At 41.3% G+C, this 21881-nt stretch overlaps 1 protein-coding gene across 22 annotated transcripts in view; it reads right to left on the bottom strand.

The window, feature by feature from the left end:
- ANK3 (ankyrin 3) overlaps positions 1 to 21881 on the bottom strand; it is a 354155-nt gene that overhangs the window by 81218 nt on the left and 251056 nt on the right. For 19 of the 22 annotated variants that reach the window (XM_088060035.1, XM_088060039.1, XM_088060034.1 and 16 more), the window contains 8 exons: positions 19711 to 19908; positions 19103 to 19201; positions 18292 to 18390; positions 14367 to 14564; positions 11831 to 11929; positions 2704 to 2802; positions 2503 to 2601; positions 2109 to 2204 (listed from right to left, as the gene is read on the bottom strand). In XM_088060035.1, the coding sequence (XP_087916161.1) occupies positions 2109 to 2204; positions 2503 to 2601; positions 2704 to 2802; positions 11831 to 11929; positions 14367 to 14564; positions 18292 to 18390; positions 19103 to 19201; positions 19711 to 19908 (987 nt within the window). The remainder of the gene's footprint in view (positions 1 to 2108; positions 2205 to 2502; positions 2602 to 2703; positions 2803 to 11830; positions 11930 to 14366; positions 14565 to 18291; positions 18391 to 19102; positions 19202 to 19710; positions 19909 to 21881) is intronic. The other 3 variants (XM_088060050.1, XM_088060055.1, XM_088060056.1) reach the window with 1 other exon arrangement.

Below are 21881 nucleotides of genomic sequence, written 5' to 3'. Positions count from 1 at the left end.
TTTGAGATTCTATTTATTTTAACCACCATTATTTCTCATGCTTCATATGTAAATAAGAAATCATTAAAAAGTTCAGGAGGGCAAAATAGCCTTTCCATTTTCACTTACTTTAAAATATTTCAGTTTTTCTCTGGCCTTATGAATACTCACTTGGCATTTCATGTCATTACTTGATGTAGGCAGAAGAGCTCCTCCATGCTCAAACATTACAAAACCTACAAAAACCTCACAATTCATTTTGTGGGAATTACCTGTAAAGCTTTTTAACACATTGTTAAACCAGCAAAATCACTGGACTTTTTTCCAGATACTACTGGATTTTTTTAAATTGGTGTTTGAGTATAAATTATAGTAAAATAAGCTATGTTCATCCCTGATGCCTTTAAATTTAGCTTTGGGAGTTGTTTAGCCACAAGACTCAAAATTTAAATCTCAGCAGTGAAACTGAATTTTTAAGACCCTCAACTGTAAATCAGATTTCACATCTAGATTTCCAAAATCTCAAAATTATACTCTGATAAGTGGCATATTCTGATTTTAATGGTAATTATTTCTGGGCTTCTCTTGAGAGTAGGTATTTGAGGTTGTATAGGTCTTTCAGCATCTAACATTTCCTCCAGCACAATTCAGAGCCTGACCCACCATCTCTCTGCTCTTCATCTACAGAAGATAAATGGTCAGTCACTTTATGCAGTGACAAACACCCCCAGCTTCTTGGTTCTAAAAGTCAAGGAGAAGCTTGTGATATTGAGAGTTTTTAGCATAAATGTGTGGTTTTCCTGCAGCTACCTAATTGAATAGTTAGGTGATCATTCAAGTTTTGCTATCTTGTACAATATTCTCCATGAAATTTTTCTGTGTGGAAAAATGTTTTGGAATCTTTCTAAAGATAAATTTGTTCCTGATAAAAATATAGACAGAGAAAATATGTAAGGGAAAAAAAAAAATCAATATTACTTTCTAGCATATTCCTTTTTATCTTATTGTTCTGAAATGTATCTTTTGTGTGGTAGATCTTCTGAAAACTACTGAAACCACAGCCAGGAAAATCATAGGAAGAAAAGGTACATGCAGTAACATAACTAAAATCTGCCTGTCATCCCAAAAGCTCGTCATATTGCAACCACCTGCTTGCACAGATAGACCACACAAAGGGGTGATGACAAAACATGGAACACACATGGTAACTATTTTCCACCCCTGATATGTCTAAAAACAGATACATGTGCATTTTATTTTTTTAATCAGAAAAAGAAAAATAGTTGCTGAAAGGAAAAAGCAAATTTGGAGTCTATATTCTGAATTTATGTTCTTCAGACCCAGTTTGGGCTTTATTACTGTGGTAATGTGTTGAGGCACCTCCAGTTAGAAAACTGTTTTCTTCAGAGAGCAATTTGGGAAAACATGAATGAACAAAATACTCTTCTGAGAAATATTTTGGATTTTGTGAATTTTTCTGACAGCAGGTAATATTTGACCACTACTAGTCCCTTCCATGTGTCCTGGCTAATGCTTCCTGAGAGGCGTGACAGACAAGCTGGAGTTCACATCCACACCAGGGAGTGGATATTTGGGATTGCAGGGGCTGACTGTGGCTGCTCACAGAATACAGCCTTTCACCATCCTATGGAAGGGGGCAGAAACCACTCAATGAAGCGCCTTTAAGTAAATTCCAACCATTTTTTTTTATATTGGAATGAGTTCTCTTAGGTCAAATTCAAGCCATTAAACATCAGACTGTTGGGAAATGCTCTCAAAGGAGGGCAGCAGCTTCGGTTTACACAAGCCTGTAGGAACATCTTTTCAGCTGCAAAATTGTTCCCTAAACAACAAGATGTGTGGACAAACACTGTGTGGAGAAACACTGCAGTTATGACCAGTCATAACTGGCCATATTCTACTCAGTTGGTGCTCTTCTGTGTACATCTTCATAGTGTCTACTACTTTAAAAATAGACAACTCATGTTTTATTTAATATCGACTTTATACTGCTAAAAAGAAATAGGTGACTGGAATCTTGGTAGTCATGTAACTAAACAAAGTTTAGTTATAGTCATACTCTGGCTTTGGAAATTCTTCCATTCCCTACCGAACTGAACTGTACTTACAATTGTAGTCATGGTTTCTTCTGTCACCACCTTCAGTGTGTCAACAACTGAAATGTAGCCAAGTCGCTTAGCAATGGCGAGGGCAGTGTTTCCATTCTAGCAATTGAAACATTTGTAACAGAAGTTGAAGGTTAGCAAGAAGTGTAGGAACTGGTGGTTAAGTACAGAAGAATGTAAAATAAGAAAAAAATGTTTAAATTTTCTGATGGAAATAAATATTTGGCTACTAGTATATGTAAATGGGATGAAATGGGATGAAAATGAAGAGGTTTTTAGATGTTTGCTGTTCTCATTCTGGGAGAGATGATGGTACAGAGGATGTGGAGGTGATGGAAATAGGCTTCCTCTGCTCTTTTCCTGTTCCACCACACACATTTTTCAGCCCAGCACTTACCACAGTGAGCTCGTTGGGTGCAGCGCCGTGCTGGAGCAGGACGTTGATGATGTGGGTGTGCCCCTGCTGTGCCGCCTGGTGCAGCGGCGTGTACCCGTTCTGCAGGCAGAAGGGAAGAGCAAAGGCAAGGCTGCTGTGGGCACAGCACACACAGCAGGCACACCCTCCACGGGGGCGAGCGGGGAGAGCAGGGACACTCACCTTCGTTTTGGCATTAACTTTTGCAGAATGTTGCAGAAGGAAGTTCACAATTTTTATGTTTCCGTAGTGGCAGCCAACGTGCAAAGGAGTGTATCCCATCTAGAACGAACATCAGCAGTTAGTAAATGTGAATATCCTGCACGTGCCCTGATTAAAACAAAAAAAAAAAATCAAAAAAAGAAAACAGGCATGAAATGGGAAAAATCCCATTAAGCTTTATTTCTTTGGATTATTTGAAAAATCCTCCAACCTTGGAAAAAAACACACTTCTCATGAAAGTCAATTAAAGTGCTCAGTGAGTACTTCCATCAGCTCCCTCAGTGCCTTCAGGTGGATCCCACCTGAACCCATAGACATGTGTCTCTCTAGGAGGTCTAGCAGGCTGCTGACCATTTCCCCTTGGATTATGGAGACTTCTTTCTGCTCCCCATCCCTCTCTTCCGCCTCAGGGGTCTGGGTACCTGGAGAACAACTGGTCTTACTATTACAGACAAAGAAGGCCATTAAATACCTCAGCCTTTTCCTCATCCTTTGCCAATATATTTCACCCACAACCAATAAGAGAGAGGTTATCAGCCCTCCTTTTTTTGCTACTGTATTCATAGAAATGTTTTTTGTTGTCTTTTACAGCAGTAGACAGATTAAATTCTAGTTGGACTTCATCCCTTCTAATTTTCATCCTGCATAACCTCACAATATCCTCATAGTCCTCCTGAGCGGCCTGCCTCTTCTTCCAAAGGTCATAAAATCTCCTTTTTTCCCCTGAGTTCCAGCCAAAAATCTCTGTTCAGCCAGGCCAGTCCTCTTCCCTGCTGGCTCGTCTTTTGGCACACAGGGATGGCCTGCTTCCATGCCTTTGAGATTTCCTTCCTGAAGCACATTCATTCTTCCTGAATTCCTTACCCCCACAGGACTGGCTCCCAAGGGATTCTCTCAACCAGTCTCCTAAATTGGTCAAAATCTCCTTTGGAAGGTGGCAGTTCTACTGACCTCCCTTCTTATGTCTCCAAGAAACAGGAAATGTAATTTTGGGAGCACTGTGCCCGAGACAGCCTCTGACCATCAACTCACCCTTCAGTCCTACTCTGTTACAAACACAGCTCCAGCAGGAGCCTTCCCTAGTTGACTCCCTCACCAGCTGCATTGGGAAGTTCTCTTCCACACATTCCAGGAACCTCCTAAACCATTCCCTCTCTGCTGTGTCTGCTTCCAGCAGACATCTAGTAAGTTGAAGCCCTCCAAGAGAACAAGGGCCATGGACTGTGAGATTTCTCCCAGCTAGTTGGGTGGTCTGTGACAGACTCTCACCATTATATCTGCCTTGGCCTTCTGTAGTTCTTACCCATAAACAATCTGGAGCTAGATCCAAAAACCAACCTTCAGGATAGAAACACTGAAAGATAGGCTGGTATTGTATTGACCAGGCACCTGCTGCTCCTATCAGTGTTTAAAGGTGAAAAAAATTTTGCTTTCCCACTCTGAAAATAAAAACCAGGTGTCCAAAAGGCAGAAGCACACAGTTCAAATCTGCAGCCTGCCATCCTGCATTTTAACATCTATGTCAGTGAGGTGTGCTCAGGTTAGACAACTTGGTCAAAAGCACCACCAAGACAAGCCCAAGGTCAGCCTGGGGGTCAGGAGCCAGCACTACACATGTTCAAACCATCAAGTCAAAGCTGCTCAAGAGAAAGAAAGAGAAAACCTCTGATGTGAGCTATTTCCACTAGAAAGAAGTCTCAAGTGTCCATTGGTTAAACACCACTTTTTTTATGTCACTTTGCCTCTGATAGTACTTCACACAAGATTACCTAATTTCAGTTGTATTAACACATGCTAGGAGATGGTAGCTGTGACAGCTACTTTAAATTAGGGTGTGTAATTTGTTTCCAGTTAATGATATACCCTTTGCCATCTAAAGAAACTCCTAACTTTGACAACCAGGATGAGTTAATCAGTGCCAGGAGCAGCACTGAATCAAAATTCCATTGGCATCAGCAGAATGAAACTTTCTGCTGACTTATGTGAACACTGGATCAGATGCCAAATGACAAGGAACTTTTCCTGCACAGAATAATAGCCCACAGTGGTAAGAGCCAGAGCAGTAGCTTAAATGGAATCATGAAATGAACACAGGGACATCATTTTACAGATACTGTTAGTTTAGGGTTGGCTGAATAACTTCCTGTTCCTAGGAGTGCCTGGAGTTTGACTCTGACCCATCAAGATTCCTCAGCAGAATGATGACTCACAGTCATGTACCTCAAACACAGCTTCTACAGACCCTGCCTCTACAAGGGCCAAAGACAAGCTCAGATTGTGAGACCTCTTCCTACAAAATCTTAATTCCTTTCTCCCCCTTCAAAATACAGGCCTCTTAACATGACCATCATGGTAAAAAAAATAAAAATAATAAGCATAAAACCAACTGGAGAGATGAAATCTAAAGTCAAGGACCACCTGCTGAGAACCCCCTACTAATAACCCTAAAACATAAAAATCTGGAGCATATAAGAGAGCCAAAACCAGCTGATCTCGGCTTTCCCTTTGAAGTGATCTGTAAAGGCTCCTCTCCAGCCTGTAACAATGAATACTGAAAAAGGAGCTATCAACCCCCCCATATTTACTGCAGTGCAGTGACAGTTTTCTTCTAGAAATGGTATACAGAGAGAGACTTGCATGTGGTATGTGGTACCTTCAAAAATGGCTGGAGGAGCAATTATTGTCTTTGTCACTCCTGACCAGTCTGCTGTTTAAATTAGAGACCAAATGAAAGCTTTTCCTCCTTCTTCTCCTACCAATTAATGGTGGAAATCATGATATTTCCAGGTTCACACACAGTTCAGCTGAATCTGAAGCAGGCTTCCTCCGAAGCTCTGCTGCTGCTGGCCTGGCTGTGTGTGGCAGCTGAAGGGTGTGCACTGAGAGGCACCTCCTGCCACAGGCACCACACGCGTCCCCAGCAGCCATGTGGGCACCTGCTCGGCCTGGTGGCAAAACACCAGTCCCCTGCCTGAGGTTCTTGGAGGGTCCTGGGAGCTTTCTTTGAAGTTTGCTGTAGCCTGTGGTCATCTCGTGTCAGGTTCTGTTTGGTGAGGCAGCACTCAGTCACTGATAGCAGAGGGACAGAGATGTGACACAGTGTGACACAGCTGGCTGGGCACATTGGCCCTCAGCACACACCGCTGGACATCTTCATGTTCACAGCCAGCAGCACTGGGAGTGAAGGCACATGGGTCAAAGTAAAACTAGTTAGCAAAATGCCCTTTCAGTGCCTGAAACCTGGGGAGGATATCTTTAACTTCTCAGTTAGAGCCCAGATTCCTGAGTTCAACTCCTTCTAACTCAGGAAGGCACAACAATTGCATCCCAAGATCCCCACGTAAATCAAGGTATTCTACTGACTTTCTGAAACACTCCAACTGGCAGATTCTGCAATTACACAATTAAATTAACAATAAAAGTAACAATTCTCAAGGCTACTTGAGCTTGCTACTTTCATTCTCTATAGAAAGGTACCCAGAAGGACAAAATATTTTGCTTCAAAAGATATTAATAATTAACCCCCACACACACAAACAAACACACCCCCCACCAAAAAAAACCAAAAACCCCACCAAAAAAAACCCCAACCAACCAAAAAAACCCCAAACCAAAACAAAAACAACAATCCCCCCCCCACCCAGTTCACAATTATATAAATTTCTGCACAGCAGTTCAGGCTTAGTTATAATCAGTGGCAAAGCACTAAGGGATTTAGGAGGCAGCCTAATATTGAAGAAGTTACTTCCAAGAAAACCAGGGCTTTTGTTTAACACAGTTCTAACAGACATCACCTTCTGGCTGTTTTAAAGAATGAGCAGCAACAGGGGAGTTAGCAGCTGGGAAGGGTTTATCAAAAGCTAAAAGAATAAGTGTCAAGAAAACAGAAAACCAGAAATACTGAACTTTTAATTTCTAATGGAACATACAAAGAATCCCTTATTCCCTTGCCCTTCAATTTTTACTTTTGAGGGGAATTATCACAAGTCTTTTATATCATGTCCGTGAATTACTTTAATATCCTCCACTGGCAATAACCAGAAATTATAAAAGCTTGAATTACTGCATCTTTCTAGTCATGCTGACTCTCAAGCTGGTAATTTTTTGGTTTTCTGCTGTAAATGTCAGACAATGAAGCTACATTATTATTGTTTATAGGGCTAGAAATTGCTTTAGATCCAAAGATCACAAAGGCCTGACTGAATGAAACAGGCAAACCTAGGTGTATACACACAGACACTTCCCTGCTTTGCTGAATCAGGACCTAACACGTTGCAATACCTTGTAAAGGTTCATTATTGCACATTATTAGGCTGGAATTTTCCACAGAAACATCTTGATAACAACTAAGCATGTACAAAGAGCCAAGGAGAGACAGATAATGCACCGTGAAGATATACTGAAGACACCTGTATTTGAAAGTGGTTTTTCTCAACAGCACTTCCCTCCCTCCCTGCCTCCTTCTTATCTCTTCCTGCATCTGAAAATTAGATATTCCAATGGAAAAGCTGGATTGCTTTTATGAACTCAGGCTGCTATGGGGCTCCTGTCAGAACAAAGCAGGTAGATCTGAATAAATCTGAAATAAAAATCCCAGCTCAACCTGCAAAAGAACATCATGACCTCTCAGCCACCATTATTTCCTACCAAAACTACAGTTTTAGAAACAAAAGACAGTCTAATACTGTCTTTGTTTTACAGACAGTCATCACCCAGGGACTGAGAGACCATCAATGCCCCCATTGGAGGCCTAACACCAAAAGCAATGTAGTGACTATTTGACTAAGAAACCTGCACTGAAATAAAAGCTCCAAACCATGCTTTTCATCCTTGACTGAACCAGCGCTTTTCTCTCAGTCTTCCTTTGCCAGTCCATCACAGTACTGCTGTATCCTACAACTACACTATCCAGTGGGATAAACAGGGAAAAATGACATGTGGAGACCTGCTGAGCCATGAAACAATATCTACTCGTGCCAACTACCAGCACAAAAGCCCTGAAACAAAAGCAACATCCCATGTACCAGGACAACTTTTCACACTCAGCATGACCACCAGAGAAGGGATATCTGCTTGCAGCCATGGCTTCAGACTGATTTTCAACTCCCAATATTATTGTGAAGGGAAGAGCATGCCTTGTGTTAAGCATGATATGGCATAGCATATTTTCAGCACCAAAAACTCTTTAGCATACCTAAATTCAGGCAAACAAATGCAATGTCAGAATAAACAGGAGCTGCTGCCTTTGCTGCAGGACACTAACATGCCTTCTGTTAACACCAAATTCAATTATTAAAGCTCTATAAATGTGAAGGGTTTTGAAGCAGCTCAAACTTTACCACCTGAAGTGTATTTTCTAATGTGGCTGAGTTTAAACCATATAACAAAATCTCATTTTCAAGTGATAGGAGCAGCCTTATGGCCTCTCTGGCCTGCTACACCAGCATTGTTTACACTTCAGCATTCATTTAGACTCCTGCAGCTCTGGGATTAGAGGCTATTTAGTTAATTAATGCAGCAAAACCAGAAGGATCCCACAACATGATTAATAAATGGACTTCATAACCAGCAGCTATTCTTCCTTTCATGCCTTTTTCTACTACAAAGGTAAGGGGAAAAAAAACCTTCGGAGGGAAACTACTCCAAGAGAGACCCACAGATGCAACTGTTCACTTTTGAGAACAATTTTGAAAATGCTCAGAAGTTATATAGCCAGAACTGATCCTAATCATATAGATTAATCCCCTGCAGAAGTGATTTTCTGCAATCTGGATTTTTTTCTTCCCTGCTACAGCTCCAAGATGCAAAATGCATTTCTGCCCCATCTTCTCCTTTAACCTCCTGAAAACTCCCCAGAGTGTGTGCAGCCCTCAGAGCATGATCAGGGTCAGAACTCCCATGTGTTAGAATTGCAGACTCTAGATGTTTTCACAGGGAGGGTAAGTTATATATAAATGATGACTAAAGAACATGTACCAGACAAGGAAGATGATAGTTCATTGGTCCCTACTCAAGAGTTCAATGACCTAGTGATATTAAGTTAAATGATATGGAGTGTTCTCCCCCTATTGACAGGTACTGTGCTGGAGTGACATAACCTATGCTTGCTTATCCTGGGTAAATGAGAAATATGATAAGGAGGGAAAATAAATAAATAAAACTGACAAAAAAGAAGTGTTACTGAACAGTCACCTACGTCCCAAAAACTGAGGTAAGAAAAGCACATGGATGTGAATGGAGGGAAGGAAACAGAAGGTTAGTGGTGACACTGCTGGTACAGAGATCCCCAATATAATGTCACTCTGAACTGTGCTGCTTCACTGACTTTTAAGGCACGGATGGCCACATCTCTGCTGCTGTATGTCCAAAGGAATGAATCCGAACTGGACATGCTGGACAGGATCGTGCAAACATGCAAGCATAGCAACAGTACCTCCGAAGCCAACTCAGCTGTTGCTTATCTTGTCCCCAATGCCTTTGGTTTTAGAGGCAGAATGTACAGCTAATCCATCTAAATGGGAAAGCTTGTAACTGCAGAGCTACTATGTTACAAGCCAATCATCTAACCTTCACCTGTACAGAACATGAGGTCAAAGTATGGCCATTCTTATAGCATAACATTTTTCCTCCATTGTAGAAATTCAGGGTTTTCTTTCTTTCTTTCTTTCTTTCCTAAAGAACTCAAGGTAATCACCAATTTGTCCAGAAACTATTCCCTGCTAAAACACCCGGTACTGCATTGGAACTTTTCTTATATCACAGGCGGCAGCGAGCGGATATCTGGCAGACAGCCTCCATGTGGCTGACACTGTGGAGCCTGGAGAGCTCATTGCTGCACAAACTGAGCAGATGGGACCCTGCAGAAGCCAGTGGAAAAGCACCAGGCTCATGCCAGTGCATAAGCCTCAGCTTATTCCACTCTAATAGAATCCTGCAAGGCACGTGGGTGCTCTCTTCCCAAGGAGCAGAAAGTGCCCTACAGCAGAGAGAACTAGCAGGGTGGACAGGAGGACAAGCTGTTGTGGGTATTCTTCCCCACAGAAGCCTACAGGATGGAGAATTTCCCCAGACAGGTAACTTCTTACACCCCAAAGTAGTCCTGCTTAAATACAACATGACTTTACCTGACTTTTGAGTCCCTGAGCCACTTCCTAACCCACTTCCTAACAATTAATGGGCAGTCCTACAGAAACAAGAGTGTACTGGGAAACTATTCTTTATTCACATTAGTTACACATATAACTGAGGAGGACTGAGGGTGAATGACAAGGGATCTACTTCTGTCTTCTTTAAGATTATATGACTATTACTGATGACAGGACTCGTGCTGGACACAGTAAAATATGACTATATTTCCCCCCCATTTTACCTAATGACTAGGTTAATTTTCAGAGATGCAATTAAGAAATTCAGCTCCACAGAGAGGAAGCCCCTAAATGATAAACTGAAGCCCCTTTTCCATGTGTCTCTAAAGAGATCTACTTGATCTACTTGCCTGCTCCACCACATTGCCAGGCCTGAAGCTGAGTACAGAGCTCTTGCAGCTGCACCAGGCTGTCCCTGGGACCCAGCAGACATGTCCTGCCTGCCTCTCAGCTGTGACAGTACTTCAGATGTTTCCACCACCCTAATGTGATTAAAAGGCCACGGCAGCCCAGAATGGGGTCCTATTTGGACACTAGAGAGCCAGCAAAGCAAACACGTGTGTCTGCCTGCACCTGTCAATATAAATGTCTCCTTAGACTGCTTGCTATTTGTGGGACAGAGAAGTCACTGCACAGAGGCGCAAAGGCAAACACTCAGACAAGTTGTATGGCTTGGGAGGCCATTCAGCTCTGACCAAGTTAAAAGAACAGGTTCTGCAATATCCTGCTACCGAAACCAAAACCAGGCAGAAACTATCTCTAGGAAGACAACCACATTCATGTGAGGAAATTGTGCAAAGAATGAACCAGGACAGATCTCATCTGCTACTGGGTGGTCTGGCAAATAAGGACCCTGACTGATTCATCTTTAAAATACAGGCTGAGAATATGCTACCAAAGTATAAACTGGGAAAAGCTCCTGGGATTTTAGCAAAAGTATTTCAGGTTTATGTCAGGATAATGCTATTGAAATCAGTAGCTGGTACAGTTGGAATTACATTGTAGAGAAATCAGATAACAATGACTTTTCCTTCTGCCACAGATTATAATCAGCTGAGCTGCAGACAGACATGATGATGGACTCAGCCCTTTCTGAGATGTCAGTGTAATATGATAATATTGCTGGACAGTCTGACGCACCTGGACATTCCTGGGATGCAAGCAGAGTACCTAACTCGTGGCATACACCTAGCAGAAAGCAGTGAAAGCTACTACTCTGCAAAAGAGTGCAGGTCAGATTGTGAGACATGGTTTATTTAGCTGATTTGATCTGCTACAGTCAAAGCATTTGATCTCAACCCATTTCTTGCCCAGCTAAAGGAATGCCTTCAAGATCTAGACAATGCTTGAGGAATGTAAGTGTAATCAACACTGAGAACATTATCATTAAATTCTGAGCACTGTACACCATTAGGGTGCTTAAAACCATTTCTGCAAAGGGTCTTTGCTTCAGGACATGGATCATAAAAAGCAATACTGTAAAGTGGGAGGTGTCATCACTGGGGGTCTCAAAACCCACCCCCAAGCACCTTGAAAATCCAGGTCTCTTATTTACAAGTCAAAATATTTAGGCAAAACTATTTTTAGTCAAGTAAATTTGAAATGGACCACTATTGTATATATGTATTTCATATTAGATAAGAGTTTCCTTACTCAAAAACTAGATCAATCCCACTTACCTTCAGTGAAGCACAATAATAGGATACAATCTAAACCTATATTGATCTAAGTATTTGGTGAGAAATAAGCTCACTGCTCAAAGGCTGAGCTTAACATTAAACACCCAAGTTTATGTATCTTCAATTTTCAGAATATATTCTGCAATAATTTATCACAAGAAATGTTTTTCTGCTGCAATTTCACCCTGAAATCAGTTCCTTGTCCTGTCTAGAGGCTCATGCCTCCCCGAAAGAAGATATTTCATGTGACACTGGTGTTTGTACCTTTGTCTGTGCATCAACAGCAGCTCCCTGATTAACCAGAACCTCTGCTACATTGACCCTGTCTTCTTGGGCAGCCAGGTGGAGGGGCGTCAGTCCACTCTGTAAATCAGAAACAACAAGTAACAATCTTCAGAGGAGGTACATGAGTACTGAAATGCAAATTCAGGTAACAGGAAGACTCTAAACATCTGACTGAACTGAAAGAAGTTACACATTCCATTTTCACTATGTAAGCTGCTTTGCAATCACACTCTTGATCTGCAAGAAAGTACAGTTCAAAAGCCAGGAAGATGATGTTTCTCTAAGACAAGGAACATTTTTCCATGCAGTGTTACATGCGGGATAGCTAATTAGAGCACTTAAAGTCACATAGCATTTTTTTACCTCCTAATTTACTTCCTTATAATGAATCAGACATTAAAAGCAATATCAAATAATTCTTTACAATTCTGCAAGTTTTACATTCACTTAGTTTTATCCTTATCTTTTACTCCTCTATTTGATCATTTTCAGACACAAACACAAAATAATAAAACTGCATTTCTTTGTGATCAGGCCCATTTCTCCATGCTCAGGGAGTATACAGACTTGATAGAAAACGTGTACTTATAGTAATTTTTCTTATTTAAAACTCGAAATCTAAATATCCTTAAAACCTAAAAAAACTATGCAACTTTCTGCCACATAAAAGGGCTAGAAGATAAAAGGGGAAGGAGAGAGAATCTGCTGAAAAGATGTTTTTAGGAATGAGAAAAATTACTCTTTACTTGCAAATTATGGTTAATTTTCTCTCCTGTTCCTACTGCCCTTAGCACCAAGGACAGAAGAGCAAGTGGTAGCAGTTGTCACATCAGGCAGGAACATTCACTAAAGTTTCCTACCCTTGAACCCAAATCCACATCCACAGTGCACTCCCTACAAAGGGCAGTTATTTTGAGAGCGTCCCACCACATTTAACTCCGAGATGCAATTCTGATGACAATACAGCTTAGGTGGGTCACCTGACTCAAACATGAAACAGTAACCAATTATAAATTACCTGTTGGAGCCTGGATATTAATGGCCAAACCTTCTAAATGTTTAATAAGTGCTCAGTTATGGGGGTTCTGAGCATGCAGCTCCAACCATTCTGTGGGTCCTGAGGAAATAAATGCTCTTTTCTACTCCCACTGCAAAACTGTAGAACTCAGAAATCAGTGGGCTTTAAACATGTGGTTTTTAATATAGAGGTGCTGTGCTTTGAGGAAATGTGCATTCCTGAGAGTGTATGGAGGGCAATTACACTCCAAAGGTGGTGTCATCAGCACAATGAGAAACTGGAGATTACAACTGAACAGATTTAAGGATGCTGCAGGTAATTAACGTTTGGTGGCACTGAATCAATGTGCCAAGCACTTCAATCATGCTCCCTGTATTAGTCTTAGCAGCAAAATGGGATAGTCAATGGATGCAGAACATGTACAAGGCAAATTTTCCTGTGGGGATATATCCTGCACTGCATAAACCCATACATGATTGAGACTTGTGGGGAAAAAAAAAAAAATCCACATCTGCAAGAGAAGCTTACTGAAGGAGGCCCCACAAATAATCAATTTGGAAAGCTAGAAGCAGGAAAACACAGCAGCCCTGTGCAGGAACACCCACTGGCTATTCCTACCTGCTGAGAATAAGAAATATTTTCCATGAAAAAAAATTCTATTGCCTCTCTAGTCTAGCCACACAAGTCCATACTGAAACTGCACTTGATAATGTCAGATAACAATGTCTAGTGGGGCATTTAAAGAATTAAGGTTGCACATTTGCTAGAAACATTACTATAGAACAGACTTAATAGTCTATGAATTCACACATAAACTAAAATATATCACTTTTCCTTTCCTACCATCAGGAGAAATTACACCAAAAGCCACTGTGGGTTAAGGAACATACCCTGGGGAGGAAGAATCACTTATATTAAAGAACAAAATCTGAGACAAAGTTGCTCTTATTATCCAATTTAAAAAGTCACCATCTCTGAACAAGTCAGCTGTTGCCATTAGGTGCTCATATTTGTTACCATTTGCTGGTACATGTTACATTTTTTGTTATAAAATATTACAGTGGAAAAAATGTTACAAATACAAAAAAATACAAAAAAGCATAGCAAATCTTACAATTACACATGTAACAACTGAAAAATGGGCAGGCATATTCCTTGAGGCTGATAAATGACAGGTGCCAGCCCCAGTAGCCCCTGTGGGGAAGAAGTTATTTTCTCTCTGGCCATGTTTTGGCAGACTAGTATAAATTAATACTGGATTAATAAATTTCAGTGCAGCATGTGTTATCACCAAACCTTGGGCACTACAAAACACAGTTCATTCAGTGTGACATGGCATGCTGCTCTTTGCTAGGAGAGATGATGATGATGTGTGTTCAGACACCTGCAGTGGCTTTCAGCATGTGCAGTATCCCAGCAGCAAAATTTAATTGCCAGCCCCTCTCCTTCTCATCACATTTTTACACAGCCTTAGCCCCAGGCAGGGGGAACACTCACCTTGTTGCTGAGGTTGACATTAGCATTTCTGGAGAGCAGCAGCGACACCATGTCCACGTGGCCATCCTGGGAGGCGAGGTGCACAGGGGCGATGCCCTGCCTGGTGACTGCGTTGGCATCGGCACCATACTCCAGCAGTGTGGTTGCTATGTCCATCTGGTTCTTCTTGGCAGCTATGTGCAGGGGCGTGTAACCATTCTGCCAACAGAAAGCACTTCACTGCGAGCTGCTCATTGAACAAGGTGATAAATCACTTCTGTCTACCTACCCAACTCTGAATGCCATTAGCTCTAAAAATTCTATCAAACACAGTCAAATACAATGTTAACAAGCTGTACGAACCAATGTATCTGACCTTCAAGCAATCTTTTTTGAAAGTATTGCTACAAAGAGGAGGATTCTGAAGTAAATTTTCAAATCTGGGAAAAAAAATTCTTTTCAGGAAAGGACAATCTATAGAAATAGGAGTTTGAGTTTTGTTTCATACATTTGCCCCTTTTACTTAAATGTACATGAAATCTTTAACAAAAAGAAGAGCAGGATGTGTATTCATAACTCAGAACAGCTGCCATTGTTTGGGTTTTTTCCCATTTCCCAGTGTGAATGAAAGTATTACGTACATTAAATATGGCCTTTCTTGCAGCATTTACCCTAAACCTTACTGACAACCTGGGTTTTTTTCAGATCAAGGGAAAACTGAAGCATATAACTTTTGAGTCATGCATTCCTTATCTTTTTATTCCTTCCAATATGTGTACTCAGGGAGCCCACTACTAAAAATAAAAATGCAGTATCTATTGCACGATACAATTTTGTAACTCTAAAAAAGACAGATAGGCAGAAAATAGATAAATGGATATAAAGAGTAACTGATCAGCACACAAATACCAAAACTCTGATGGAGGTATAATAAGTTTTTGGTACAGATTACCATGACTTTTTAGTCAAGAACTTCCTGTCTTTCAGGAATTGTATGTATTAGCTCTCATTTTCAAGCAAATGAGGAATGTGCACACATCTGCATGTGACTAAGGGACAAGGTCGGGGGATGAGATCCAAGCTGCATAAACCATTTTGTGTTTTTTTTATGGTATCATAAGTACCCTTTGCATCTCAGATTACCGAGCCAAATAAAATCTACCTAAAGGCACAAAGCATTCACCTGCCTGGGCTCCTCCCTGCACCAACAGGGCAGCAGGGCTGGTTTAAAAAGGAAGGGAGGTCACAAGAGATGCAGAGCAGTGCAGGTATGAGCAAGAAATAAACACATGGGGGCTCACAAATGATTACTAGAGAGCTTTAATAGGAACCTGGCAGCAGGAGATGCACAGCACTAGTTTCACGTGGAAATGATTCTGTAACCTTCTAAATTCAATTCAGATTCAGTTCAGATCTTGGATACTAAGGTCTCTGAAAATGGCACTCAGGAAACACAGTGCCACAATCAATAAAGGAAGCACACGGCCCCTGAATTTTCACTTTGAAGATAAAGTGCTTCAGGAAAAACAAACATAATCCTCTCCCTCAGACTTTCAGCATGGTACTGCCATGTAAAACAACCACTTCCACATGAGCACCAAATAAATCCTAAATACTACATGCTAAATCCTACATGCTAAATCCTACATATCTGCTAAAACATAACTCCTTTAAATTGAGCTCATATTACATTATATAAAATAATAAATGCAGTTTCCAAGCCTTTTCCCAAGAAATCGGCATATATTGCTTTCATGAGAACAGACAGCAGCAGGTTGCCAAGAGAATGCAAAAATAGAGCTGAAAAATAAAAGCTGAAATTCAACTCAGTCTCAATCTGTATCTTCTCATAAGGCCAGCACTCTGTCACTATGCATAGATGGAGAAAGGAACACAGAAGTTTAGAAGGAAGGGTATTGGGTTATTCTGGTTGCCAGGGAAAAGAGCAGAAAAAGGGGAAATGGTTAAAGATGAAAGGACAGAGGAAAACTAAGGCTTTGGGGATGGAGTGGGGAAGAAGAAAAGCACTGTAAAGTGGATGCCAAATTCAAATTATGGATAAACTGCATGTGAAATTAGGCACAATTTTTGCCTATGAAAGAAAAGAATGGTTCAGCAGAATAACTGTACCACAGCACCATACTCTGACACGCCCATTTCCCATACCCTGTCACTTATCACTCTTCAAGTCAAATTTGGCTGGGCTTGGCTAATGAGTCACTCTTAAGATCAGTGTTAAAGACAGTGGTGTCACAGGAAAGGCAACTACTGATGAAACTAACTGTGGAGCCAGTGATGAGATATGACATTACATTTATTTACTGGACTACATTTACAAAAAGTACAGGAAATCATCTGTTGTTACCAACATCATTTTTCAGATGAGTGCACAGTGGGTGCCCGAAGCAACAAACATGTTACATTTAATTTTATTTAGTACTGACGCTCTGCTTGCTGCTGCCGTGGCTCACTTGCTGCAGAACACTAACAAATGCTTTCTTTTAGGCACACTTACAGCTGGCACTTGGAGGCCTGAAGTAGCAGCTGCAAAACTGCTCTGTTACAGATGGGGAAGCTAAGGTGACCTGACACATGAGTTTGTGCAATGCTGTACCACAGTCTATAGGGCTTCCACCTTGGTTTGGACTTCCCGAGACCTTGGCAGGGGCTGCTGCAATCTCTGCCCCTACAGGATGTACAGCTCCCACCGGCAGCTTCTTTCAGTGAAAACTGGGTCAGTGCTTTCTCATCCTCTTCAGAAGGCCCTTTCTTCTCCCCAGTGGCACTTGAGAGTGCTGTGCTGCGGTACTGAAAGATCAGAGATCACTCCAGTTGCCCCCCTGGGGCACTGGTCTGGCAGATTGCCACTATCGACAGCATTGATTTTAAACTGCACCATTGCTGCTGGCAGTCAATGTCCATTTAACTCCCCCTCCTTGCACTACAAACTCTGGGATCTACCATGCGTGGCATACCCCATCCTCTCCTTCAGCCATGCAGAAGGCATCCAGTGCTATGGCTGCACTCAGCCATGTGTAAGAGGAAGGCAATCAAGGAGTGCTGCCCATTTAACTACAATACTGGCTTTTCCACTTGCTTTCCTTTCTCCACAGGTTTGGGTTTTTTTTGCAGTGATTTAAGGAAATTGTCTGCGTTGTTTCAAATGAGGTATTTACACACTGCACTTAACTTGCTTTAACCTACTTATGTTTTCATCCTGCTTTACCTAATGTTCCTGTTCAAATATCAATTACACATAGATAGATTACAGTATTTATCCATCCCCTACTTAAAACAGGGATCTACAAAAGAGACAGTTTAAGCTTCTCTAAATTCTCTTTGTTCTATGCACTACCAGAATAATTTACAGATTTTTTTCTTCCATATCCTCTGAAACCTTACACTAGGTATGGTCTTGCCTACAGTGAATTACAATCAAAGCAGGGCTGTGACTAGTTTTATTTCTTGCCAGTCCAATTAAGCTGAGGTAGAAGTATTGCGAAGCACCTGAATAATTACATATATTGTGCTCAGAAACTTATCTTGCCTCAATGCCACCCTGTGGCACTAACAGAAGTAACCCTGTATAGCTGGGTGTTAACCCCAAGCTTGCCCTGCACAAATCTTAAGATACAATGATGCAAAGACAGCTAGCTTGGAGAAGTTGCTGAAGAGGCTGGGCAAATGACAGCAAGGCTCAGTATTTTTGAGACAAACCGGTGATTTAAAGTGTTTCTGCATCTTTATTTGCTTTTTTTAATTGCTATTTTATTCACCTGCAGGATTATTCTAGCAGCTTGACATGGATGTGAGACATTAACAAACCAGGTCACTGAGCCCCCTGTAACTTCAAACATACACAGCCTTGAAAGAACAGGGGTAGATAGGGAATAAAGCAACACAAAAAGCCTGGGTATTGTTCCCCCAGAGTGGCCAGTATTTGTACCTTGGCAGAGGCATGAGGTGAAGCTCCCTGGTCCAACAGGAGGAGGGCCACTTTTTGATTATCGTAGTGTGCAGCTACATGCAGTGGTGTTAAACCGCTCTAAAAACACATGCAGAACAAACAAGTGCTGTTATAGCCTCTCCAGGGGAAATTCAGGAATTCAGAAAATTCCAGTAGATGAGGTGAAAAAACACTTTTTTTACTCATTCATGTATGTATCCAGAGTCTTTGGGAACTTTTAGAATCAAAAAATAAAACAAATTTGGAAATCCTTCCCAAGCTGTGAAAGCCCATTCACTTTTCCCAGGGAAGATGAACTGAGAAGCACATACCTGTGCTGCCCCCAGGGTAAGGAGGTCTCACCCTTGGCAGTGTTTTCCTTTTACTGCAGTGGATAAACTGCCCCTTGGATCTGTAAAAATCCAAGCTGGGCTCGTTTAAAAAGCTTGAGGTCCTATTGGCCTTTACCATCCCCCCCGCCCCCCCATCCTGTCATGAGACCTGGGGAAGCAGAGCCAGCTACCCAAGTACTCTGATAACGACTGTAAATAGTCTGGGTAGGAACACAGGGGAATGGTTTGTCTCCATTCCCCTGGTTGTGAGCACAGAGCACATCACTTTGCTGTCAATTAATGACAATAAAAGTCACTTTCTTGAGTTTGCAGGGACTGGAATACCACATTAAACCAATTCCAGCTAAACCCAGGCTGTGGATACTAGTGTGATGGTAAGCAGGTAAGAGGACATTAGTAAAATATTATCTGGTTTGAGATATTTGCTGTGCAAGTGGCAGTGGCTTCTTCTGTCCTACCTTTCCAGAAGCATCAGGAGATGCATTCTTCTGAAGCAGGAGGTTGGCTACCTCAATTTTCCCGTACTTTGCAGCCACATGTAGTGGAGTAAATCCTTTCTGTAAGAGAAAGTAGCAATATAGCAGCCCTGGGCACTCTTTCTCAGGGCAAGGTTTGTCTCTGACCTGCAAGGATGCAGTTGCTTCCATCCACCCCATTATACAGTCCTGAGTACAGGCAGCAAGTCTGCAGATGACTGCAAGCTGCACTGTGGGGTCTGGAGGCCCTTCCCTTGCAAGGTAAGGCACTATCTACATTAAACAAGGAAAGAGTTGGTTCCTTTCTTCACACTACCAAAGTCCCAAGGGCAAGCCTATCAACACCCACCTGGAATTTCTGCACTGCACGCCTTCCATTCCAAGAAAATGCATGTCTGATCACTGGGATGTGTTATATATCAGGTCCTGAGGTACAAGCGTGAAGCTTTGTACCTTTTTAATAAAATGTAATAATAATGTAATACACTTACACTGTTCACATGTATGACTCTTGCAGTATTTAATTCACAAGCAGCCCTTGCTACAGGCATGTTTTACGATGCCAGCTGCCACTCCTGCAGCTTGCTTACCTTGGTAATGATAGACAGAGATGCACCATGATCCAAAAGAACAGAAGCTACATCTTCATGCCCTTCCCGAGCAGAAAGGTGCAGAGGTGTGTAGCCTGACGTGGTGGCTGCATTGGGAGATGCTCCCTGCTGCAGCAGCTGCTGCACAATGTCTGCTTTTCCCAGGCGGGCAGAAATGTGCAGAGGCGTTTGGTCATCCTAAACACAGGGGCAACAACACAGGCCTGCATGAGAAAACTGTGCCTCTCATTGGGACACAAAATATTTGCCCACATTCTGTCACTTTTCAAAATTGCAGATGAGCATTAATTCTACTGAGGTCTTAGCTAGTGAATGTTGCACACTGGCTTTTTCTGTGTATATCATAAAGACACCTTGCACTTTGTTAGTGTATCACAAAATATTCCAGACAGTGACATAATCCATAAAAGTTAATACATTCATCAAGTTCTTCCTTATCCGGATTTGCCTCAATTTGCTTTGCATTTCTTTCTTAAAACAAAGCCAGTATGTAATTCTGAACCTCACATCTTGATCTCTTTTATGTTTCACAGCAATATGTAATAGTTCAATCAATTACTGCTTGGAAACTTGCATAAAGTATCGTAATTCTTGTGCTTTTTTAACTGGTGAATGATTTTTTGGTATTTTACAGCTAATTTTTCCATAGATGTAACTGACGACAGAGCATGGTGTGGAAATTAATTGTCACTTTCTACTTCTCATTCAGAAGACAATAATCTGAATAGTTTTAAGTATAGATGTTTCTCTGTCATGAGTCTCATGGTTCATTTCTTTTCCTTCACTGAAAATATGAAGGTGTTGTGACCTTGTTGTTGTTGTTCTGAGCGTTTAAGAGATAATTTCTCACCTCTCCATTATTTGGTTTTGTATTTTTGTCCTCCCTCTTCTCTGTTGTACAATCTTTGGATTAAGCACACTATCACAACTGCGTGGCCAAGCATCTTTCTCTCCCCATTTTCCCCTGCTGAATTTCCTACCTTTCGAGCACTTCTACCCCATGTCCTGTAGTTCTGGGCTGTTCTCTTCAAGGGAGATTTCTGCCTATGCCCATCCTACAACAGTTACTTTACATATTTGGATTTAGGGTGGGAGCATGTCAGGATATAAATGCTGCCCCTCTACAGGGCAATTCTCTGACTAGGTGGTTCTTAAATGACTCCAGTTTGTGCCTGTTTCCCACAAATCTCTCACAGCTGATGTTAGCACTGGTGTATTATCTACTGCTTGGATTTAGTTGTTATTTATGATAACAAACTGATCACAGGCAATGGCAGTTTGCGCAAATCAAATCATTCTGTGAATTTACTCAGAAAATATTTGCATGACTGCTTCTGAGCATGAGCTGTTCACTTTTAAGACTGTCTTTGGAGATTTACAAACCACATGAATCAGTTCTATTGTCAGGGTCTTTGCAGATATAAACTGTATCAGCTATAAATATTTAGTCAGAGTTCTTTATAAGTAGATAATCTTAAGAGCAAACTTACTTGTGACCCAATTCACAGATAATTCCACAATGAAAAATAGTTTGATTTTTTAAAGGATATATCCATTTTATGACCATTTGGGGAAAAAAATATTTCCTGACTACCTATTAAGACTGCTATTTATTGCACCCATTCATCTCCTTTCCCGGAACTCTTTGATTTCCATAATTTTGCATGTTCTTTCACGATTCTTGACCATTTATTTTTTCTCCACCCTTACCCTCCCCAACTGCAATTGTTTCTATAGGATCTGTTCCTTCTTTCCAGACCTCTGCCACATTCTCTCACTGTGCCTCCTTCCCTTAGATGGTGTTCCTTAAAAGTCTAACTATTTTTGAATACATGCAGACTGTTGCTTTAGGGACGTGACAGGAGACACCAGAAGCCAGGGGTTTTCAGTTCTGCTGAAATAAAAACAGATTTGAGGAATTCCTTTCCCTCCTGAAGTCCCACTTTCAAAATAAAGATCTTCAAACACATGATAATTTATATTAAAAATTGGGATGGTATCAACCTGACTTCTTCTGCCTTGTCTCTTACAGATCTCTTGTGGCTACAAAGAGAGAGTACATAACAAAATATCAGTGGGCATCACAAAGGCTTGGCTTCACCTCTTCCTCGTCCTGAAGGACACACACAATATGATGTGAGTCTTTGCTT

The sequence above is a fragment of the Pseudopodoces humilis genome, chromosome 9, assembly GCF_049639895.1.
Source record: "Pseudopodoces humilis isolate 2021_Gansu_Grassland_sample_001 chromosome 9, ASM4963989v1, whole genome shotgun sequence".
In the NCBI taxonomy this organism is placed as follows: domain Eukaryota; kingdom Metazoa; phylum Chordata; class Aves; order Passeriformes; family Paridae; genus Pseudopodoces; species Pseudopodoces humilis.
Note: the sequence above shows the minus strand (reverse complement) of the source record. Positions and strands in the feature narration are given on the sequence as shown.